The 23,996-nt window shown below is 40.7% G+C and overlaps 1 protein-coding gene across 1 annotated transcript in view; it reads right to left on the reverse strand.

Moving 5' to 3' along the window:
- DEPDC1B (DEP domain containing 1B) overlaps positions 1 to 20,064 on the reverse strand; it is an 82,482-nt gene extending 62,418 nt beyond the window's left edge. Inside the window, exons 1-2 of the mRNA XM_026498930.4 lie at positions 19,936 to 20,064; positions 11,118 to 11,383 (exon numbers count right to left, since the gene is read on the reverse strand). Of these exons, the coding sequence (XP_026354715.2) occupies positions 11,118 to 11,383; positions 19,936 to 19,983 (314 nt within the window). The 5' untranslated portion in view covers positions 19,984 to 20,064. The remainder of the gene's footprint in view (positions 1 to 11,117; positions 11,384 to 19,935) is intronic.
- Between the last annotated feature and the right edge of the window lie 3,932 nt (positions 20,065 to 23,996).

Consider the following 23,996-nt stretch of genomic DNA (forward strand, 5'->3'; position numbering starts at 1 on the left):
CAGTGCTACACTATATGTTAACTAACTTTAATTTAAATAAAACAACAAACAAACAAAACAAAAACAAAGATTCCATTCTGGTGAAAGGATCAAAAGAGTATTTTTAAGGAGGGGAGAGATGTGATCCGTCTCAAAGACACTCCTACCTTATTAACATAACTACTTAGGAAAAAAATTCCATTTACAACAGAGGAAAATGTATAAAATATCTATAGCTTAGACAAAGAAATGTGCTAATTTACACAGAAAACTACCACCATTTACAGTAGCACCAAAAAACATGAACGACTTAGATCTAAACCTAACTAAATTTGTGCACTGTCTGTACACGCACAGCCGCATAACACAGCTGGGAAGTTAAAGACCTAAATGAAATGAGAACTATACCATGTTCGTGATTTGGAGGACTCAATTTTGTTAATTTGCCAACCCCCAAACTGATCTACAGATCCCACACAATTTCATTGAAAATTTCAACAGAAATTTTTATAGAAATACACAAACTGGTTCTAAAATTTATGTGGACAAGCAAAAGAACTAGAATAGCCACAACAATTTTGAAAAATAACAAAACTGGAGGACTCACACTAACTGATTTCAAGGGTTATTATATATCTGCAGTAATCAAGATAAGTGTTGTACTGGAGACAAGATGGGCGTAGAGGACAATGGAATAGTATATGAATTAAGTCGGAGGACTTTATATGGTGCTGGTCCTGTATCCACAAGAATACACAGCCCAGGGTCAAGGAGTGTAAGTAAGAACAGCCCTACTTACCATCCCTCCCAGTGACCCATCCCCACAACTCTTGGCTCTGCAGTTAGAGGTCCTGAACCCAAAAGAAACACAAGTATTCTTGCCAGGAGACATAGCAAGGGCACTTTAGACTCCTTGTGGTAGGGAGCAGCAGACAAGAAGAGGAACAGCTATCATGGCAGGAGTACCTGCTACTGACCCGCAGGAGGGTAAGCTGCTCTTACCCCATGAGGGCAGGAATACCTGTACCACCTCTTGATACTTCTTTGTCCCACTGTTACCGTGAACGAGCATGTACAGAAACATCAGGCTAACCAGGGTGTGGTTATCAAGAGTTCAGACACTCTCAGGAATGAACTTTGGAGTCACATTACTAGACAAACCACCCAAAGCCAGCCAAGGTGATAGTTGAGGGTGACTATCGAGAAGAAAGAGGATGAGGACCAGCTGCAGCCATGAGATGGGCTGCAGCGAGAGGGGATGTATTCTACCCAGTGATTTCCGTCTCCTGGATTTTGCCTCAGGAAGAAAGCCCCATGAGCAAGTGTGGAGAAGCAGATGTGTGCAGCACAAGTGGTGGACTATGCCGAGCATGAAGGTGCATAGTTCACATCTTTCAAGAGGCCAGCAGCCTCCAGGACAGCCTGCAGCCTCTAGCCACTGTATCTTTCACACTTCGCCATGATGCTTCCAGCACACTGGTGAGCACATGGTGGGTACTGGACCCAAGCCAGTTCTACCAGAACAGGATTCCTCTAGCAAGCAACCGCTGTCCAAGGACTTCCCATCAGCCTCGTCAACACTTTCTCAGAATTGCACCTTGTGGTCTTTCCCAGAGGTCAGAACTCCATCGGAGTCTGAAGACCCACCCAAACCCTTGCTCCCTTCTCCTTTATCCATTCCAGGTGCACCCCAAACCCTCACACTAATTCCTTTCATATGCAGCCCCATAGTCGCATCTCCTTCTCTTCTCAGAGAGCTTGGACTCACAGACCCAGGCTTGCCTCACCCCAAACCTTGTGTGTTTGTTACAGTACTTCCATTACTGACTTCATATTATACTTAACTACAGCTCACTCGATGTGGGAAAAGAATGAGCCACTCTTAACTCAGAAATAGGTGGAGTGATTATTGCTTAACTCCATCCCAGTAAAAAGGGAACTCCTTGCTTACTAACCTTTGAACTTCTGTCTCAATGAATAGTAGACATTGTGCTGGGTATGTGGGACACAGATAAAAGCAAATTCTTTCCCAGCCTTATCTTCCACCACTCCCTATGCAATGACACCCGGCAAGTTTTTACATCCTCCAAGCTCACTTATGATGACTGCTTTTAGATACAATTCCCTCCACCTTGACTGACCTCTCTCCCGTTTTTGCCTGGCAAACACCCACTGATGCATCAAGCCTGAACCCAAGTGTCACCTCTAGAGCAAAGTATTCTCTGACTTACACAAGCAGAGTTGATTCCTCAGTCCTCTTACAGCACACCCTAATCATGGCATCTGTGACAATGAATTCGGATTTATCCGTCCTCCTAATCAAACTGGAAGTCTTTGGAGCATGGGTCGTGCATCCAAAGTATTTAGCGCTGTGCCAGGCAAAATAGTAGGGGTTCCTTGATGCCTGAGAAGGGAAAAGGAAACAAAAAGAGGAGGACAGCGAGAAGCAGCATACCTGAGAATCTAATTAACAAGGATCTTAACAAACAGCGCTAAGAAGCAGCCAAATGTACTAATCAAGTGAAATGCTGACCGGACACTGGGTACATAAAAATGCTGAGACAGACTTTGCTTTCTGACACTCCCATAAAACACCTATCTGGCCTCTCCCACTCCTAGTTTACAAGCTTATCAAATTCAGAGAGGGGTACATCCCACTTTTCCACAGCTTTCACAAGTCTACTCTCAAAGACTGCATATCAAGGCAAGTCCCCACTCCTCGCAGGACTTGTGGCGTAGAGTTAACTGAGAAAATCTGTTTGATGCCTATGTAATCTTTATCATTTTGTTTGGAAGTGAACAGTATTTAAGAACCACTCCGGTTCAATCCACCTTCTCTGGCCAAAAAAGCTTTCTCTTCTTCTCAGGGGAACATTCAATGAGCAACGTTCCCTGATTTTTCCGGATTCTCAAATGATGAAGCTCCATTCTCTATTAATGATAATCATAAGGCATCATGAATTCATAGGAAAGAAACCTTGGGTAAGGATTAAAGAACAAAACTCTTAAAAGAAAACATAGGCAGCAATCTCTTGGATATTGGCCACAGCAACATATTTATGGATATGCCTCCTGAGGGAATGGAAACAAAAACAAAAAATAAACTACTGAGACTACATCAGACTAAAAAGCTTTTGCACAGAGAAGGAAACCATCAACAGAGCCATCATCAACACTCTCAGTGAGCGGCCTTTTTCATATATATCAAATGATACATCTGATAAGGGGTTAATATCCAAAATATATAAAGAACTTCTACAACTCAACAGCAGAAAAACAAATAATCCAATTAAAAAATGGGCAGAAGACCTGAATAGACATTTTTCCAAAGAAGACATGCTGGTGGCCAAAAGACACAGGGAAAGATGCTCGACATCCCTCAACATCAGGGAAATGCAAATCGAAACCATGAGATACCACTTCATACCGATCAGAACGGCTAGAATCAAAAAAGACAAGAAACAACAAGTGTTGGTAAGAATGTGGAGAAAAGGGAACCCTCATGCAGTGTTGGTGGGAACGTAAGTTGATGCAGGCACTGTGGAAATCAGTATGAAGTTATCTCAAAAAATTAAAAATAGAATTACCACATGACCCAGTAATTCCACTTCAGGATATTCACCTGAAGAAAACAAAAACAGTAATTTGAAAAGATACATGTACCCCTATGTTTCTAGCAGCATTATTTATAATAGCCAAGACACGGAAGCAATGCAAGTGTCCATCAATAGACGAATGGATAAAGAAGATGTGAGGTAGATAAACAGATAGATTGATAGAAAGGAATATTAGCAGCCATTAAAAAAACGCAATCTTGTCCTTTTTAAGAACATGGATGGATCTAGAGGGTATTAATGGTAAGTGAAATAAATCAGACAGAGAAAGACAAATACCATAAGATTTCACGTATATATGGAATCTAAAAACAAAACAAATGAACAACAAAAACAAAAATAGACTCATAAATACAAAGAACAAACCAGTGCTTGCCAGAGGGGCGAGGGGAGAGAAATGGGTGAAATATGTAAAAGAGATTAAGAGGTACAAAATTCCAGTTATAAAATAAATAAGTCATGATGATAAAAAGTATAGCATAGGAAATTTAATAATATTGTAATAACTTTGTATGGTGAAAGATGTAACTATACTAATTGTGGTAAGGATCTTGAAATATATATAACTGTCAAATCACTATGTGATTGACCTGAAACTAACATAACAATGTATATCATAATATTATATAATATTACTTCAATTAAAGATAAATTCAAAAAATTAAAGTCTATCCACAGCCAGATATTTAAGAAATTGCACCAAATTTATCCCCATGACTTCCTTACCTAAAACTTCTCCAGCCTGACCAGTCTCCTCTCCTCTCCCAGTACAGCCCACTTAATGCATTTCTGACCGAGAGCCTCTGTCTTGCTATCCTTGTCACCTGAAATATCCTCTCCCTTCCCATCCCTTCTCATTATCCAGGTCCTATCACATTCTCAGGACCCAGGTTGAAATCCTCCAACTCCTACTCCATGAGGTCTCAAAACACTCCAGTCCACACCAAATCCACACAATTCCTGCACTGGCCAGGCAGACAAAAAGTCATAGTACGGTCTGGTATAATGTAGGGGAACAGTGGAAGGTCTGGCAACTGCAGTGGATTTGCCCCATCTAAAGACCTTTGGGTTCACAATTTTTTAAGACACTGTGTTAGACCTATTAACAGACCTTTCCTTCCTCCGAGGAAAGGAACTGGGTAGCTAGAGGGGAGAGGGGAAAGGGAGACTTTTCATTGCATGTACTCTTTTATACTTTGTAAATTTTAAAGTATTATCTTCACAAAATACCCAAAATTGAAATATAAAAATGGCGTGGGAAAAAATTTTAATGACTAAAAACACTATGCCACTCAAACAAAATAGATGTGTCAACCCAAGGACTTTCAGTGTAGCATCTCTAATTTATTATTTGTTCCAGTATATTTGGGTTAATTAATTAAATAACATGTTGGTTCTGCTACTTATCTTTGTCATATACATATACTCTATCTCTCAAGAGAACGCCAAGTTAGGGAAGAAAAGAATCACGTTATATTTCTTTTTTATCTCCTTCACTGCCTTCGATTGACAAACACACGGGATATGTACTCAATATTTGGAACCATAAACGTTTTTTTAGAATTTTTAGAATTTTAAAAGTCCTTAAAGATCTAGGCCACCTTGTCATTTTATAGATGAAAAACTGATGCCTATAAAGACTAAGAAACATATCCAACTATCACAGAAAAACAACCCAGGATGTGATGAAAAGAATAAAAACAAAAGAAAAACAATCCCGCCCCCTCGCCACACACACGTATTTTGAATTTACTATAAAAATAAGGACGCCCACTAGAGGGAGCCAATGGTCCATGAACTTGAAGGTGAGGGTCTTAAAAATGTTCCCTTCAAAAGGATAATGAAAAATTTTTCCCAGGGCTACAGAACGTGACTTAAGAGCCGCATACCTAAACAATGTAAATTCTTATTTTTTTTGCCCGAGTTACAGAGACTTTCAAATCTCCAGCATTAAAAAAAGTGTTTTTAGCATATAGTAATATTGATCCTTTTTTTTTTTGATACACAAGTCTATCAATTTTAACACATATTCATTTGTATAACCACCACAATCAGGAAACAGAACAGTTCCATTATTCCCCAAGCCTCCTCCTCTGACTTTATAGTCACCCCACCCTACTCACCCTGTGCACACCGTGGCATTCCATTGTATAGATGTAAAATGTTTATCCATTCACCCACGGAAAGACATCTGGTTTGTCTTCAGCTACTGGCAATTGTTATCTTTTTAAAAAAGATTTTATTTATCCATTTGAGAGAGAGACAGAGACAGAAAGAGCACAAACGGGTGGGGGGTTGCGGGCAGAGCGAGAGGCAGAAGCAGACTCCCGGCTGAGCAGGGAGCCTGCAGTCGGTCTTGATCCCAGGACTTGGAGATCATGACCTAAGCTGAAGGCAGACGCTTAAATGACTGAACCCCCCAGGTGCCCCAGCTACGGGCAATTATTAATACAGCAGCTATCAGTACTCATGTACAAGCTTTTTGGGTGAAAATAGGTTTTCATTTTTCCAGGGTAAATGCCGAGGGGGAATACTGAGTCATATGTAAGTACATGCTCAACTCTAAAAGAAAATGACAAGCTGCTTTCTGAAGTGACAGCCAATCCAAGCTTCCTACCTGCAGTAGATGAGATTTCCAATTAATTGCTCTGCATCCTCTCTAGCTCTTGATATTCTCAGTATTTTTATTTTAGCCATTGCAATAGACACATAGTAGTACGTTATCATGGTTTTAATTTGCATTTCCCTAGTGTTAATCTTGTTAAACAACTTTTCAAGTGAGTACTCTGTTCATTTTTTAATTGGGCTGTCTTCTTACTGTTGAGTTTTGTGAGTTCTTTACATATTCTTGAGATCAGTCAATTGTCATATATGTGATTTGCAAATATTCTCTCCCCATCTGTACCTTGTCTTCTCATCTTCTTAGCAGTGTCTTTCAGGGGTGCCTGGGTGGCTCAGTTAAGCATCTGCCCTCAGCTCAGGTCATGATCCCAGAGTCCTGGGATCAAGTACTGCATTGGGCTCCCTGCTCAGCGGGGAGTCTGCTTCTCCCTCTCCCTCTGCCCCTCCCCCTGCTCGATCTCTCACTCTCTTTCTCTCTCTCAAATAAATAAATAAAATCTTTTTTTAAAAATTGTGTCTTTCACATGGCAAAGGCTTTTAATTTTGATGAAGTTCAATTTATCATGTTTTTTCCTTTATGAATCATGCTTTTGGTGTCATGTCTAAGAACTCTTTGCTTAACTCCAGGGCATAAAGATTTTTTGCTGTTTCTCTAAAATTTTTATAGTCTTACTTTTAAATCTATGATTCACTTTGAATCAACTTTTGCATAAAGTATGCAGTTTACGTTTGAGGTTCATTTTTTTGCAGAGGATATGCACCCAATTGTTCTAACACCATTTGCTGAAAAGACTACTCTTTTTCCTTTAAGTTGCTTTTACACTTCTGTTAAAAATCAACTGGCCATATTTGTGTGCATTTCTGGACCAGCAATTCTGTGCCTCCAGTCTAAGTGTCTATCCCTTCACCAACACCACGGTCTCGATTATTTTGGCTTTATATGGAAGTCTTAAAACTGGGCAGCATTATTCTTGCTTCTTAAATTAAGAATGTGAAAGTAACATTATTCAATAGACCTGAAAATATCTATGTAACAACTTCTAGTTTCGAATTAAAATCAATATGTTGGAAATAGGACAGAAAAAAAAATATTAGGGAAAGGGAACAGAAAGAAAGAGGGAAGTGAAGAGAAAAAAGTAAAAAGAAGAAACATAACAGAAATATACATCAAGAGGTAGAAACACAGAAAGAAAAAGAAGGAAATAGAAAAAGGAAACAGGGAGAGTTGGGAAAATAAAAAGAAAATGGTTCTCTACATATCGGATCTCAACCACTAAACCTAAGCCAGTGAATTCCTATCTGTGAACTGCAAACACCTTCCCAATTACAACTATCCACCAGAGCGAGCTAGCATCAGTAATGAGAGCAGGTCAAGGGCCTAGGGGTCTCACCAGACACCTAAAGATCTCACCTCCTAAAGATCTACGGCAGGCCAAATGCTTTCCTCATTGAATCATCCAAACAAGCAATTATCATTAGTGGCACTTCAATTTTTATGTAACCCATTACAATAGGTTTAAATACTATATAACTGCCTGTTCACATACATAAATGGACAGATTCGGTGATCAGCATGGAATTTCCTTAACTAGAACATTCCTGGTATTTGGGTTTAGATGTTTCAAAGAGAAAAGCATCTGGTTCTCTTTGGATGAAATATCACCCTGTCCACCTCGCAGGATTGCCATGAAGATCAAATGAGATCATGGAAGGGAAACTGCTTCATAAACTAAAACTTCTTATACAAATACACATAACTGCCTCTCCCCATCAGAGGTGTAGGACCAGGAAACTTTGTTAGACACAGATGACAGCATCTGGCTCAACTATGTAGACCCTTTGGTGAAATCAAAAATAGTGTTCAGGAGCAGCAAATTCAGAACTTTCCAGACACTGGCACAAGAAACAGGAAAGACGTGATTCAGTAACTGGCTCTGGGTACTTCTCTGCAACATCTCTCACTATTATGGACATTTAGATACGGGGATCTTGCTTTCCTTTCTTTAACGCTAAAATTCACTATTTCCTTCTATTTTCTATACTTATCTCTTTGATTCTTGAGAAAAAAATCATGGTTAACAAATATAAATGTAGTCACAGAAGAAATATGACACATATTTCACAGAAGAAATATGACACATATGAAATAAGATTGGATATAATCCAAAATGAAAGCTTAACTCATAATTTCTCTTACAAAATTCTCCAACATATACTGTGTGTGTCTATGTGTGTGTATTTTCTGTCCTTAAAAAATGCTCTTTGAGCCTTTGGTATTTCATATAGCTTTCTTTAACTCATAGACCCAAGAAACCACCCGCCCCCTGCTATATTTGTAAGTGCTTCGGCTAATTATATTTACCTTACTTCCTTATTTGACAACTTCTTGAATACGGCTGGTCATTTAATGTATCACCCAGTACTTAAAACATCACTGGAATTCTTAAATATATAAACACATGTTGGCCACACCAAATATTTCTTGTTTATTATTGTGCATTTACTCATTCAATCATTAAATTATCTAATAAGTTAAGTCCACCTCGTGTTGTGGAAATGGAGGCGATATAGCATACCATAAGAACAAGGCTTCAGACTCAAACGTCTCCATTCAAATCCTGACTCTTCTTGGTCAGGATTCATTTTTTTGAATCCAGCTGAGGGACTTTGGAGAAGTGAATAATTTTGGCCTTATTAACTTCCTAATCTTTAAAATTAGGAAAATACAACTACATCAACAGATGTTGCGTGAAATGACGATAATGTGACATGTTAGCACATCATAGGTCCTTGAATACGTGAGTTCCTTACTTGCCAGCAAGAGCACTCGGCTGGCCATTCTAAGCCTCTTTGCTGCTACTTATAAAGGCCCCCCCCCCCACCCATAAAGCTTGATATTTAAAAGCATGTTCTGGAATTTCTCTACCTTACTGGACCTCCATCTATTTTTAAATCTAACCTGCCTCTAGGTCCTAATCTCACTCGTCTGCTTCCTTTATAATGTGGCTGCAGTCCTATTCTACCAGGATAGCAGCTGGAAGGAGAGCAGCCAGCACAGCCCACCCCCACTCTTGCCTGGAGCCCCAGCACACAGGTGTGAGGATCCTGGGCACTGGCCCGGAAGCTGCATGCGTCCAACAGCTGCCTCCGCACTCATTAGCTCATTCTCAACTCAAGGTACATGTTCCTAACAAGTGATTTACATATCTACATAGATTCATCCCAGATTAATGTGAGAAACTGGCAAACATCAGTAGTTAGCTTATAGAGCTTTCACTCAGGAAAATGCAAAGCGATGAGTTTTCAGGTGGTAAATAATGGAAGAAAATACCGCTCCCTTTATGATTCACAGGTATTACAGAAAGTAAAGGGAAAATCACCATTTAATAGACAAATGTAATCTGCCTGTGCACATGGTGTTTTAAAGGGGGACACACGATGAAGTCTTCACGGTTACATGAAGCATGCTCTGACAGTCAGTGCTGGATGGCCAGCTCCTAAAGCATGCTCCGATCTCCCTCTCCCGAGGACTCTGAAAGCCTCCTGGGACGCAATGGGTGTTACCCCATTTAAGGTCACAATAGAACAGATTGGAAGTTACTCATCCAGAGAATTTTTTAGAAGTGTTCTAGCTAAGTTGTGATGGGGTACAAGCAATTACAGTTTCCCAAGAGAAATAATCACTTGCGAATTCCCAATGAAGTATGTGGCATGCAGAACCAGGGCTAGAGTCCCAACTGCCCGAGGCTAACAAACACTCTGGTCTCAGAATAAGCTACAATCACCCCAAAATCCTAATTAAAAGTTGGATGAGTAAGCCAGAAATAACTGCCAAATGAAGAGACAACAAATTGCCCCAATGACAATCTTGATATCTGGAAGCCAGAGAGTGCCAATGAAATTCTATAAAGAAGTTCAATGCTAAACATGCAGCAATGTCTGGTCTTAGCCTTGGTGCTGGAGGTCACCCTCACACTGCTCTGCAACCTTTCCTGGCAGCTATTCCACGAAGGAGCCAAAGAAATGGTTCAGGTAGGTTTAGACAGGTTTTCTCTGCTCAAAGCCATGGGTTTCAGTGGCCCCAAACTGCTTCACTAAATGCGTTGTAAGAGCATTCCTCATTTTTCTTTCAGAGTAAAAGAAAGCAAATGTTAAGGGCCCATATTCTCCATTTTTTTTTTAACCCCCTTCAGGTTCTCAGCCCTCTGGTGGGCCTCTTGTCGATAACTCAACACTTCCTCTTCTCAGGACATGTGCAGCTTCATTCCTCTTTCATATCCCCCCAGTCCCTGAAGCTTAGGTAGCCCCCCCCCCCACCTCCAGCAATAAAACAGCCTAGCATGTAGTGAAAAGCAAAGTCTGAGCAGAGAGACACACATATTTTCCTTGGATTATCGGGTGGCAAGTGTCCAATCACAAAATAGCACTAAAACATGAGCAAAAACATTTGGAGAACAGCAGACATACATTGCCAAGTTTCAAACGAGACATCAGGGAATTCTAGCACAATTCTTCATACAGGCCCCGAGATCTGCTTAAAGATCAGACCCGCTCTGCCACTAACCCCCTGAATACACCCCTTCTCTCTGCTAGAAAGGCCCACCCCAGAGCTGCTCTTTCACTCTTTCAGATTCTCCATCTTCCCAGGTGTGCAAAACACATGAACACATGTCCTTTTCTGAAAAGTCACTGCAACCAAACACAGCCGGGGGGGGGGCGCACTACAGACCCAAGAACATCGCAATAGGCTTTACCGTAACAACACACGTGGCTCTTCACTCAACAAATCACAAGTGTGAGCAACACTCCACTGGACAAGAGAGATTATTCCACATGAGGAAGTTTCAAGATATGGACCAAATGCAGTCATCCTCCCCTTCAGCGTCTACTTGTCACCCTTACCTGTACAAGTGACGATTGTCTTCAAAATCTTCCTGACCCCATTTTCCCTTGATGTCTTCAATAACATGATTCTTGAGGAATTTTTTCAGCAGCTGTACAGTTTGTTTGCGGGTCACTTCAGGGCCAAAGTTCTGACTGCACCTCAACAGCTCATGCAGCCAATCCACAGCTTCGGCCGCTGTGAAGCAACGTTCGTAACTTTTGAAACGACAGCGATGTTTCCGTAAGGGCATCCTAGCTCGAAAAAGCTCAACTGTTTCATTCCACTGGGGAAGAAAGGGAGAAAAGCATTTAGTAACCAACTGATTTTTTTTAAGGTTATTACGTCCCAAATGCTTAAGACAACGAATGCAGTTCTTCCATTGAAAAGACTGCCTTGATGACAGAGACTTGAATTCTTTTTTAAGTAGGCTCCATGCCCACCGGGGAGCCCAAGGTGGGACAAGAGTCAGATACTTAACCCACTGAGCCACCCAGGCACCCCGTGGAATCACATAGTTTATACTTTTCTTCTAGCCTTCTTATCAAGATTACATTCAACTTGTTATTCATCTATGTTAACGCATGTGGCAGTAGTTCATTTTTATTGCTATGCAGTATTCCACTGCATGAATAAATCACTATTTATCTACTCTTTTTTTTTTTAGAGAGAGCAAGAGAGAGCATGAGTGGGGGAGGGGCAGAGGGAGAGAAAGAATCCGAAACAGGCTCCACACTCAGCGTGGAGCCCAACTCTGGGGCTCAATCTTACGGCCCTGAGATCATGACCTGAGCCGAAATCAAGAGTCGGTCACTTAACCAGCTGAGCCACCCAGGTGCCCCACTACTTATCTTTTCTTAAGTTGATGGACACTTAGGTTGTTTTTTTCTGCTAAGAATAGTGCTCCTATGAACTCTATGTTTTTTGGTCAACATATATATACATTCTATTGGCTATATACTTAATGGAAATTGCTGGATTATAAGGTGTGCATATATTTAACTTTTGTAGAGGTTTCCAACCTGTTTTCCAAAGTGGTTGTACTGATTTATATTCCCGCCAGCAACATATAAGGTTTCCAATTGCTCCACATTCTCATTAGCACTTAGTGTTGCCTATCTTTTTCATTTTAGTCATTTTGTAGGCATGTAGTGGTACTGCATTGTGGATTTCTTTTCTATTTCGTTTCTAATTAATAAGGTTGAACATCTTTGCATATATTATGGTAAATTTGAAGATCTTTTCATGTGAAATGTCTGTTCAAGTCGTTTTCCATTTTTTTTTCTACTGGAGTGTCTGTATTATCGTTTGTGTTTTGAGTTTTTTGTTTTCTTTTGTTTTAGAAATTCTAGTTAAGTGTTATCCTATAGTGGCTTGCTGCCTTGTTTCTTGTGTGTTTTTAAGATGTTAAAAAACTGTTTAAATCTGGACCAACTTAATTTGGAGGATGGCACATAACAGTGTCAGATGAAGTAGAAAGATTAATATATACCTAAGGCAAAAAGATGTTTGCATTTGGCTATGAGGAAGACATGATTTGGAATCAGAGTGGAATTCAATTGCATCAAGTCAGAAGGTAGTTAAAGAAAGTAGAAAAAGTGAAAGACCAAGTAAGCATTTCCTTGCTGAATCCCTACTGTGTGTTGGGCACTGTGCTCTATGGTCCTTTATGCCCCTGGTATTGTGTGGAAGAGGAGTGGACCATCATTGCAGAGGGGGTTGGGCAGGAGGAGGAACGAAGAGCAACCTGGAAGAAAAGGCCTAATCAGAAGGGAAAACAAGGAGCCAGAAGTGGGAAAAATAAAAAGAATATGCCGAGATCAGATTTTCTGGTTTCAATGGGAAGGGAGGGGAGAAGTAAAGATTCAATTTGTGCAGTGATACACCTGAAAGGGTGGGAGAAGGGAGAATGGTTATGAGAGTAAGACCGTGAGTTTCCAGGACTTTTAGGAGGGCTGGCAGGAAGCCTAGGGTCCGAAAAAGCTGTTGGTGTAATTTTGTGGGAAGGATACCATATGTGAACATTTCATTTAATATAGAGAAGGCTGATGAAGGGGTGGATGTCTAGGTTTGTTTTTTTTTTTAAATAGGGAAATATTTTGCAGAATTTTTAAACATGTTTTGACATCAGGCACTATGTCTGGTACATCTCTCTTTTCTTCTCTCCCTATAATGCTTTTCATGTAATAAACAGTACATATTTGCTGAATGAAGTAAAATCATTTTAACATAGGGCTCCAAGAACTGAATTACACATATTAGGCTCAGTTTTACCCATAGTTTTGATAATTTGTTTCTCATTAATGTAAGAATCCATTAAGTTCACATGAAGGGACAACTTGGTGGTAATATCTCCAGTAAATACTTATTGAATAAATAAAGTACATTTTTAAAAGTTATTTTCTTCTTTTGAGTGGGAAGGTTGTAAATAAAAGATTTTCAAGGCTTGGGTCATGTGGGTGGCTCAGCTGGTTGAGCGTCCGACTCTTCATCTCAGCTCAGGTCTTTATCTCAGGGTCGTGAGTTCAAGCCCTGCTTAGGGCTCCACACTGGGCATGAAGCCTACTTAAAAAAAAAGAACAAAAAAACTATATGATTCCATTTATATAAAGTCAAAAAGCAGGTAAAACTAATCCATGGTATTAGAAATCATAATGCTGGTTAACCTGTACGGAGGTGAAGACAGAGAAAAGCAAGAGGTAGTAGGGAGTATTAGAATGTTACATCTCTTGATCTGGGTATGGGTGACACAGGGTGCTCACATGAAAACTCACTGAATTGTACTCATTTCATTATACCACCTATACCTATAAACACAAACATAGTTTTAAACAGTCTCCACATATTTTTAATCATTGTTGTTTTAATTCTCTGCTGACACCTAGACTTCATGTTAGTCCTGATCAAGCATGTTGGGAGTGGGGAGGGAAGAAGAGTTAATAAAACAGATTTTCATTTATTTTATGTTGATTGAACTATCATAATCCTTATCAATTAAACTTAATGCATAGCACTTTATGCATTACTTAATAAATGTAATGAAGACATGGGTCCCTGGGATCCAATATTTCAAACTAGAAGTAAATATGCCTATTAATTGACTCAAGTTGATGAGTAGTTCCTCTACTTATTGTAATTAGGTAAGTAATAATACACATTGTAACAAATTGAATGCAGAAGCATATATAAGAGATTGCCCAGTCTCTCTCCAATCCCACATACCTATCAAACATAAACACACACATATATAGAATTTTCCCTCTTTAATGTATGTTATTTATTAGTATTGTTGTTTGCTTCCTTTTTTAAGAAATGCGATCAATCCTATTTGACACATTCCTCAACTTGTTTTTGCACTGACACAGCATAGATGTCTTTCTGTGTCAATACCTGTAGATCTAACCCATTCTTATGAATGAATGAGTACCATGATTTATTCAACCATTTTCTAACTGATGGGCATGTATCTGTTTCCACTTTGTTTTTAAAAAAAAATTACTTTAAAAACCATGGGGCACCTGGATGACTCAGTTGCTTAAGCATCTGACTCTTGATTTCACCTCAGGTCATGACCTCAGGGTCCTGAGATTGAGCCCCACCTCAGGTGGGGTCGGCTCCATGCTCTGCATGGAGTTGGCTTGACCTTGTCCATCTCCCTCCCCCCACTTGCATGTCTCTCTCTCTCTTTCAAATAAATAACTTAAAGGATCAATGCTTTTACTTATTTGTGATAGAATGGATTCCTAAAGATTATCAGCATATTTAAGTCAGATGTAACAATTTACAGTCCCACCAGCAATATAAGAGCATGCGGCCTTATCTGTGGCCATCGCTAGATGTTACCATTCTCGTTTCTGCCAATCTGTGTTCAAGAAATTATATCTCTAGGGGCGCCTGGGTGGCACAGCGGTTAAGCGTCTGCCTTCGGCTCAGGGTGTGATCCCGGCGATCTGGGATCGAGCCCCACGTCAGGCTCTTCCTCTATGAGCCTGCTTCTTCCTCTCCCACTCCCCCTGCTTGTGTTCCCTCTCTCGCTGGCTGTCTCTATCTCTGTCAAATAAATAAATAAAATCTTTAAAAAAAAAAAAAAGAAAAAGAAAGAAATTATATCTCTATATTTTGTTTGCATGTTCCTATCTTCATCTTTAGTAATTTTCATTTATTTATCTGAGACTTGAACCTTTTCTACTGGGTTGTCTCCCTCTTTTTCTTAATCGATTTTTAAAAGTGTTTAAATTAGCATTTAAGTCAAAGTGCATGGAAATCAGGAAAGTTAGTCTATTTTGCTCAGTTCAGCATCTCCACAACCGAGGATGGTGCCTGTCATATGGTACATGTGTTTAATAAAGGTGATCTGAATGAATGAACATGGAATGTTAATCCTTTTAAAAAATATATTAGAAATGTTTTCTCCTGGCTTATCAGTTTATGTGGTCTCTCAGCTCTATGAAGGTTTTGTTGTTGATTGTGACATTAATGAAACAAATATATCTTTATTTTCTTTATCTCGTCAGGATTTCCCCCTGTAGGAGAAGGAAATTAGAGATTTCCCCATCCAGAGGTATAAATATATTTATCAAAATTTTCTTTTAATATTTTAGAGGGATTTTTTTTAAAAATATTTGAATCTTCAACTAGAATTTTTTATGGTGGGAGGAGGACATCTCCACTTTATTTTCTTCCAAATGGAGAGCCAATTATGTCACCCTTTTTTCAAAGAACTGAAATATTAAGTTACCTTACATACTATCTTTCTTGATTCTGTTCTGAACTCTCTTTTTTATCCCACTGAGCTATTTGTGTCTTCCTATGCAATACTACATCATTGTGATTACAGTCAATTAATAATAAGTTTAAATCTCTTGTAGGTCAATGTCATGTATAGTCTCCTTTAAAAAAATTTTTTTTCACACTTTTACTCTTCTGAATGGACTTTTCATTCAGTGCATTACACACAGAAAAAAAAACTACTATGACTGGATTTTTACTGATTCTGTTGATAGATGGTTTTCATTTTACACTAGAAATTTTCTAATAAGACATCTTTATCAAAGCTCATATCTCTTTAAAAAGTAACTTACAAAATGAATTTTTAATTTATTTATGGTGATTTTTAATGGCATTTATCATTACGGATTATATTTACTCAATCCATGAAACACTTTAGAATTCTAAAAACTAGTGAGAACCGTGGTCTCTGTTCCCACTTACTTCCAAAAATAATTACGTTGTTATTCACCTACTCTGTCAAGAAAGAAGAATTACATTATCTGTAAAATAATTCAAAATTCTCAGTCACACTTCGAAGGAAAATATCCAACATCAACAAAGAACAAGACAGAGCCTGAGAATGTGATTTTTTCCCCACGACATATTATTTAAAGAGAGAATCTTTATAGCAAAGGGAACAAAAGAGATATGTTCGTGATTAAAAAAACTGTGTTTTATTTATTTATCCCTTAAACTAGGGATCTGAAATAAGGAATCATACAATTATTTTTACTTCACATCATGAGCAAACTACAAAATACGGCACTGAGTGTTGAAATGTGCTTCCTACTCTCTTCTCCAGGATATTTATTCCATTTCCTTCCTCTTAGTACCAAAAATATTGTGATAATGGTGCTATAATGCTATAGCACCTGGCCTGGGAGCGCAGAGACAACCAAACTCTACATCTAGTTGAATTTGCCACAGACTAGCAGGGCAAACCTGATCAAGTCAGTTCACCCCTTTAGGCCTCAAGAGAAGGAGGAAACTGGACTGGACAATTGTTCATGCCCATTCTAGTTCTCAGAGTCAGTGACAGCTGTAAGTGTTTTAAAGTTTACCACTTGCATCAGATGGTAGAGGTAACTCAGAATTAAGTTCAAAGAATCAGTAGATTAAAGCAGCTTTTATAAAAGCAATTTTCTTTCTCCTCATTATTTCTATTAAAATGATGAACTACAGTTGACCCTTGGCAACAGGGGTTTGAACTGCAAGGGTCCACTTTATATACAGATTTTTATCAATAAATACAGTACTGTCAATGTATTTTCTCTTCCTTATGATTTTCTTTTTTTTAAAAGATTTTATTTATTTGAGAGAGAGAGAGAAAGGAAGAGAGAGAGAGCACGAGCAGAGGGGAGGGGCAGAGGGAGAAGCGGACTTCTCACTGAGCTGGAAGTTCGCCGCAGGACTCAATCCCAGGACCCTGGGATCACGACCTGAACGGAAGGCAGAGACTTAACCGACTGAGCCACGCTCGCACCCTTCCTTATGGTTTTCTTAATAATGTTTTCTTTTCTCTAGCTTACTTCATTATAAGAATATAGTATACAATACATACAATATACAAAATATGTGTTAATTGACAGTTTATGTTATCGGTAAGGCTTCCAGTGAACAGTAAGCCGTTAGCAGTTAAGTTTTGGGGGAGTTATACATGGACTTTCAACTGCACATAGGTGGGCACTTCTAACCCCCACATTGTTCAAGGGTCAACTCTATTTGTATATGGGTTACAAAAGCGAAAGCTATTTCAACGAAGATGAATAAGTTGCTAAATAACTTCCATATTGTTCACGTAATGACGTAGAGTCTGTCATTCGATTTTTGGCATAAAAATTTACCCAGTCCATAAAATGTTATTTTCAGGTAAGACTTGGTCCTTTAGAAAATGGAGCTGTACATGGTCCGAAAAAGTAAAGGGAGTCATAACAGGAGAAAGTAAAGGTCTGCTCTTTATATGCCAACAGATTTCCCCAAGCTTTTCCTGAAGACTGTGTTGAGAGTGATCTTGGGAGAAGGGGGAAATGGTAAGTGGGGAGAGGGAGATGGAAAAGCGCGCTGGGGAAGGTAAGGAGAGAGAGGACTAGTCACAAACTTTGTGATTTACCTGGTAAAAGTTGTAAGGCACAACTGAATTATGTTCCGGGAAACATAATAAATAAATAAATAATAAATAAATAAAGTTCAAAATAACTGAACTTCCAGCTCAGTGAGGAGTCCGCTTCTCCCTCTGCCCCTCCCCTCTGCTCGTGCTCTCTCTCTCTTCCTTTCTCTCTCTCTCTCTCTCATTTTATAATGAGATTAAAGCATCTACAATGATGATGGAGATCACTGATAAAGCAGGAAGTCTCACTTAAAAAAAAAATGCTATTGTTTTCTGTGCTTCCAAAATCTTAACTTAAGATCAAAGATCTCAAATAGAAAAAATTTGACAACTGAACTGACTACCTGGGAAGTTCTGGTAAAATTGAGGTGCTTTAATATTCAGATAATTATATTTCCTGCTTAACTTGATCAGTCTTGGCTAAACTTGACTTGAATATCACTTCCTGGGGGCTCATGGCGCTTCTGGAGAACAAAGAACACGTTTCTTTATAAACTCCTCTGATGATATCTTCATGTGACTCAGAATGAAGCAGTGCCTTATTACATAGGTACTATGCATCCATGAAAAGTAGCGACTCATACAATTCAGTGAATGGGACTTAAAACTGTTCCCATTATGATGTAACTTTTTTTTAGTCTGAAGCAGGAAGGATGAGAACTAGTTACCCCAAGATCCTGAGCTTCTGTTTCCCTTGCATAAGTGCTGTGAATAAATCTGGGGGAGAGAGATGTGTTTTTTCCCTGCACAAAGGAGAGTAAAAGTTTTGAAAGTCCCTGATGAAGCACAATCTCTGTCTCATCCCTAAAGATGGGCCTACCAATAGCCCTGATCTCAGATGGTTCCAAACAGTAGAAGCAATTGTGAAGTGGAAGTAAATATGAAAACATTTTTTAATAACCCTATTTGTTCCCTGTCACCTTTTAGAGGCTAGCCCAAAGGAAAATCTAAATTTATATTTGCTCAGTTTTTTTAAATGAATGAATCATTATGAGTGCCTGTAGTAGACCGTTTGCAAAGATGAGTGCAGTACTCCTCCCACCCTGTTCCTATCTTTTCCTGGAAATCCGTTAGGTTCCACAGAACAATGAAACCAATTCCCAAATTATATGTGGCCACAAGTGGTAAAAGACCAAGGAGCGAGGTCCCTTCCTCCCAATTACCAGCAGGCTTCCAAAGAAAGCCTCTGAACACCTGCATTGACATTACCAAATTGTCAGCAATTATTCCATTATAGTGATCCTCTAAAACGCAAATCACTAAAATTACTTACTCCAGGTCACAAAGAAATCAACTACGCCTCAGAACCCTAAATACCAAAGTTCTTCTCCCAGGAGAAAAAGCAGCACCCTGGACCCTCAGGGTCTGTAAAGGCTCTTTCAGAACATCCGTTTGGGCCAACCGCTGATTTAGGTCGGTGCTGACAGAACCAAAAACGTTGGGAGCCAGAAAAGCGGCCAAGACCCACCTCCGTTCCGGGCACCGTTAGAAAGAACCTCAAGTGTCACCACAAGTGACACTCAAAACGGAGACACTCCCTGCCTGGACTGCGGCGAAGGGTGAGTGTTACAAGAGGTGGGGGGCCCTGAGGTAAGGGACGGGGTCCTTCCTCTCGGGGCTGCAGGCGTTCGATTCCAGAGGACAAAGGGGGTGGAGGTGGGGTCGGTGTCACCCTGGTCTTTCGGGCGCTTTAAAGCGGAAGGCGTCACTTACTGCCGAGAACCAGGCCAATGTCTCCGGAACGAAGCTGCACCCACCCCCGACGTGCTGAGCTCCAGACCCGGCAAGCCTTTCTTTGAGCGTCGTCCACAAAACGGCCGCCGGAGCCAAAACGGGTACCGCCTCCACAGTCGCGCCCCGCCAACCTTGCAGAGGCGAGGACTGACCAGTACGCGGCCGGCGACCAGGCCCGGAGATAGCGGAGCCCGCGGCTTCGCCCAGGTCCCCGCACGCCCACTCACCAGCTTGGTGGCCCGGTACGGGCCGGGCCCCACGATGCGGTGCTCCATGGCCGGTACGCAGCGGCGGCGGCGGCGGCCGCCCCAGCGCGGATCCCCGCGAGCTGGCGGCGCCGCAGTTTGAATCGCGAGCCTGTGCGCTGCGGACGCTGATTGGGTGGTGCGGCGACACGTGACGGGAACTGAGGGGCGGAGACACGGGGGCCGGGTCAGGTAGGAGGCGGGTGGCTGGGCTGGCGGCTCCACCAAGACTCCTGCGGCCGCGGGAACTGGGCTCGCAGACCCGTGGGGGACAGAGTCGGCTGTCCAGCTTTGTCCCGCGCGCGTATACCAGCGTGTGCGCAGACCGTGAGGGGCGCCTCCGCTTCGGCCCGGGGCGAACCTGGCCCGCCGGACCTCCCCAAGGCCCGCCCACTCTTTCTCTGCTAGAGGGTCAATAAAAGTGTGTAATGGGGTGATCGGAAACCGTGGACTGGGCGAACAAATCCCTGTCCGCCTTTCATAGGTAGAGTGAACGTGCTAATAGGATTGGGACGAGTGGGTAGTGAAATGAAGCGAGTGCACCGCCTCCACAAGTGGAGGGACACTAAAACACTGGGGGGGCTTGGCCCCACGGAGTGTCGACAGCACGTAGGAACAATAAAGAGCTGGAAAAGAGCCCCGATTCAGCTTCCTGTTTTTTTCCCTTTTGGTAATCTATTCCTTGAATTTGAATTCTGTGCTTTATATCAGCCTGAAAATTTGTCTTTTGCCATTGGGCTATGAATTCTGTTTTGCTGCTCAGAATTTTCCCGCTAGGAACTGCTGGTCCGATTTACTGTTTGTTAAAAGGGACAAATGAGGTCACGGATCTCTATCTGCAACTGGAGTCCAAAGTTCAAATATGGAAAAAAAAAAAAAAAAGTTCGTGTCTGATCACCTCTGGGTAAGAAATGTCTGGGTGGCTCAGTCAGTTAAGCATCTGCCTTCGGCTTGGCGTTCTGAGATCACGGTCCTGGGGTCTGTTTCTCCTTGTCCCTCTGCCCTCTCTCCCCCACCCCCACAACTCGTCTTGCTAATGCTCTCTCTCTCGCTCTCTCTCTCTGTCAAATAAATAAAATCTTTTTAAAAAAAATCTGGGTAGAAGATCAGACTCCCATCTTCATAACACCCCTCCTATTCAGATGCATTTTAGAAAGCCTCCCAAAATTCTGAGATGACGCATGTATTACTTTTTCATTAAGAAAAAGCAATAAAGATAATATAAAGAGAATTCTTACCTTCAAGGAGTGAACCTTTATCATAAAAGACTGCAATGGGCACAAGAGAAAGAAGAAAAGTAACTTCGGAACCTTGTCCATTGGTCACCACCAGCGACCATTGTGGAACTGGGATCTGATACAAAATGTGATGCCCTGCTTCCTGATTGTCTTCCCAAGAGTCCATCATGAGCTATAGACAAGATAATCCCTTTCACTGGAAAAACATATCTGCAAATGATCTACATATCAGAGGACACAGTCTCTGTGAATGTAGTTTAAATCGGGCTGCTGATAATCTACCAGTCTTTCAGCATCATATAAAAACAATTGGGAAATTTCTGTGCATACTCTTCTCTGCCTTATTTAAGTGTGCGGCCATCAAGATCCTGTAGTAGCTTTGACTCAGCCCCTGAACATCTTTATAAGGTACATGGAGTACTGGCAATTTCATCATCACCAGCTGACTTGTCACTGACATTAGGAAATTCCAAGCTGTGGAGCAAAAAGCAACAGAGGCATCAAGTGTATTATGGGATAAGAAATTGTGTTTCTCAATCACTGAATAGGGAGTGGCTGGGAGCAAGGCCTTTGCTGCGAAGAGAGTTCCTGACTGCCAAATTCAGTCCTTCTACCGCCTAAATGGTCTCCCAACTGGTTGGATGGGTTGTTTTGAAAGAACTCCTCTGCTGAAACCCAAGTCACTCACTACTCACATGAGACTTTAGCCATTTGGATTGAACTGCAACTATGTTCAGTTATGCTCTTTGGCATTTAAGCCACAAAGACAGTCCCATTTGCTGAGGTTCTTAAAAGTTGTAAAATCTGTGACCTGATTTCCAAAGCCATTGTTCTGTCCTGTCACCACTTATTGGGAAATGTTCCCCCAGAAATTGCATTAATACTCTTCACTAATAGGGGCATCATATTCTTTGGGGATATGGATGATGAAGAAAGGCTAAAAACATATGGAGAATGTAAAACCATACTCTTTCATTGAAACTGTTAAATCATATTTTTATTTCAGCATTTAAAAAATAAATACCACAAAAAATAGAGATTTACATTCATTTATTCACTTATTCACTATGTCTGAGTTCCTACAATGTGCCGGGCACTGTTCCAGTCACTGGAATATTTTAGGAGAAAAGACAAAGTCCCTGTTCCTAGGAGCTGACATTCTAGTAGGGGAGGAGATGGCAAACCAACTATATGCATAAAAATAGATATAATTTATCAGGTGGTAATTTAGTGTCAGGAAGAAAAGTAGAAGAAAAAGGAGAGGATGGTGGAGACAGGGATGCTATTTTGTCTCAGGTGGCCAGGGGAAGTGACATTTGAGTCAACAATCTGAGTCAAATAAAGAAGTAGCTGTCTGGGGGGGGCGCCTGGGTGGCTCAGTCATTAAGCGTCTGCCTTCGGCTCAGGGCGTGATCCTGGCGTTCTGGGATCAAGCCCCACATCAGGCTCCTCTGCTGGGAGCCTGCTTCTTCCTCTCCCACTCCCCCTGCTTGTGTTCTCTCTCACGCTGGCTGTCTCTCTATCCGTCAAATAAATAAATAAAATCTTAAAAAAAAAAAAAAGTAGCTCTCTGGGGGAGGACCTTCTAAGCTGATGGAATAATGGCCTATGTGAAAGCATGAAGTGGACACATGATTGCCACATCCAGGGAACATTGGAAGGAGGTCTGTGTCCTCTAAAGTGGAGTGAATGGGAAGGAGAGGGGAGGAGATGGGTTTGGACACAGAGAGAAGAAGAGCTCTTTAGGTCACATTATGGGTCATGGGGTTTGGATTTTACTCTGAATTGGCTGAAAATGTATTAGAAAGTTTTGAGAGTGTGTCAAGATCTCAACAGGTTTTTTAAAGCATCTCTGGCCACTGTGTGGGTAGCGGATTGGAATGGGGGTAGGTGTGGAGTGAAAGCAGGAAAACCAGTTCAGAAGCTTGCAATACTTTAGGAAAAAACAATAAATAAATGTGGTTGATACAATGCTTGGCACATGGTGTCATTCAACAAGTACTTGTTAAAGGAGTAAAAGGATGAGCAAGTAAAACTAAGCTTCGTAATTTATTCATCTCCTAAAGATTCATTCAATTCATTCTGTCTCTAAATATATCTTACATGCGTATACTCTGCAATATAATATTTTATATTTTCAGTATGACCTATAAAATTTGCTACTAAAGCTACTATTCTGTTTTGTCTTAAAGAATTATCCACACTCGCTCCTCCCTTTTGAGTCTGAGAAGACACAATCCATACCCGGTGCTTTGTGTTATAATCACAGACACACACACACACACACACACACACCCCTTCCCTGCCACTTCACAATCAAACCGTTACAGTTCTAAGATAGCATAATAAAACCTTTGCCAGAGATAGAGTTGAATTGATTCTTAGATTTGGGCGTAAGTTCAGTTTCTCGCACATCAGGATAGGGCTTCCTTGTTGCTATCGCTAAGCATACTTCTTTGTATCTAGGAAAGCCACTTGATGACAAAAAAAAAATTTAACCAACATTGGTCTGGCCAAGGAGTATCGGATATATTCAGGGAAGAAGACCATGGAGACAGGAAAGCCATTTAGAAGGTAGTTGAATGAAAACAGACATGAAAATCCAAAAGCAGTGGAGTGTTACGAAAACAGCTGTGTAACCGTGGGCAAGCCTCTTCTCCTGTGTGTCAGTTTCTAATTTTTAAAAAAATGGAATTAATGGTATCTGTTTCATAGGGCTATTGAAAGACTTACTTAAGGAAATACACGCAGATTTGTTAGAATTCTGCTTCCCTTGTGTACTAGGCAGAATTCCAAGATGGTCTC

The sequence above is a fragment of the Ursus arctos genome, unplaced genomic scaffold, assembly GCF_023065955.2.
Source record: "Ursus arctos isolate Adak ecotype North America unplaced genomic scaffold, UrsArc2.0 scaffold_5, whole genome shotgun sequence".
Taxonomy (NCBI): Eukaryota; Metazoa; Chordata; class Mammalia; order Carnivora; family Ursidae; genus Ursus; species Ursus arctos.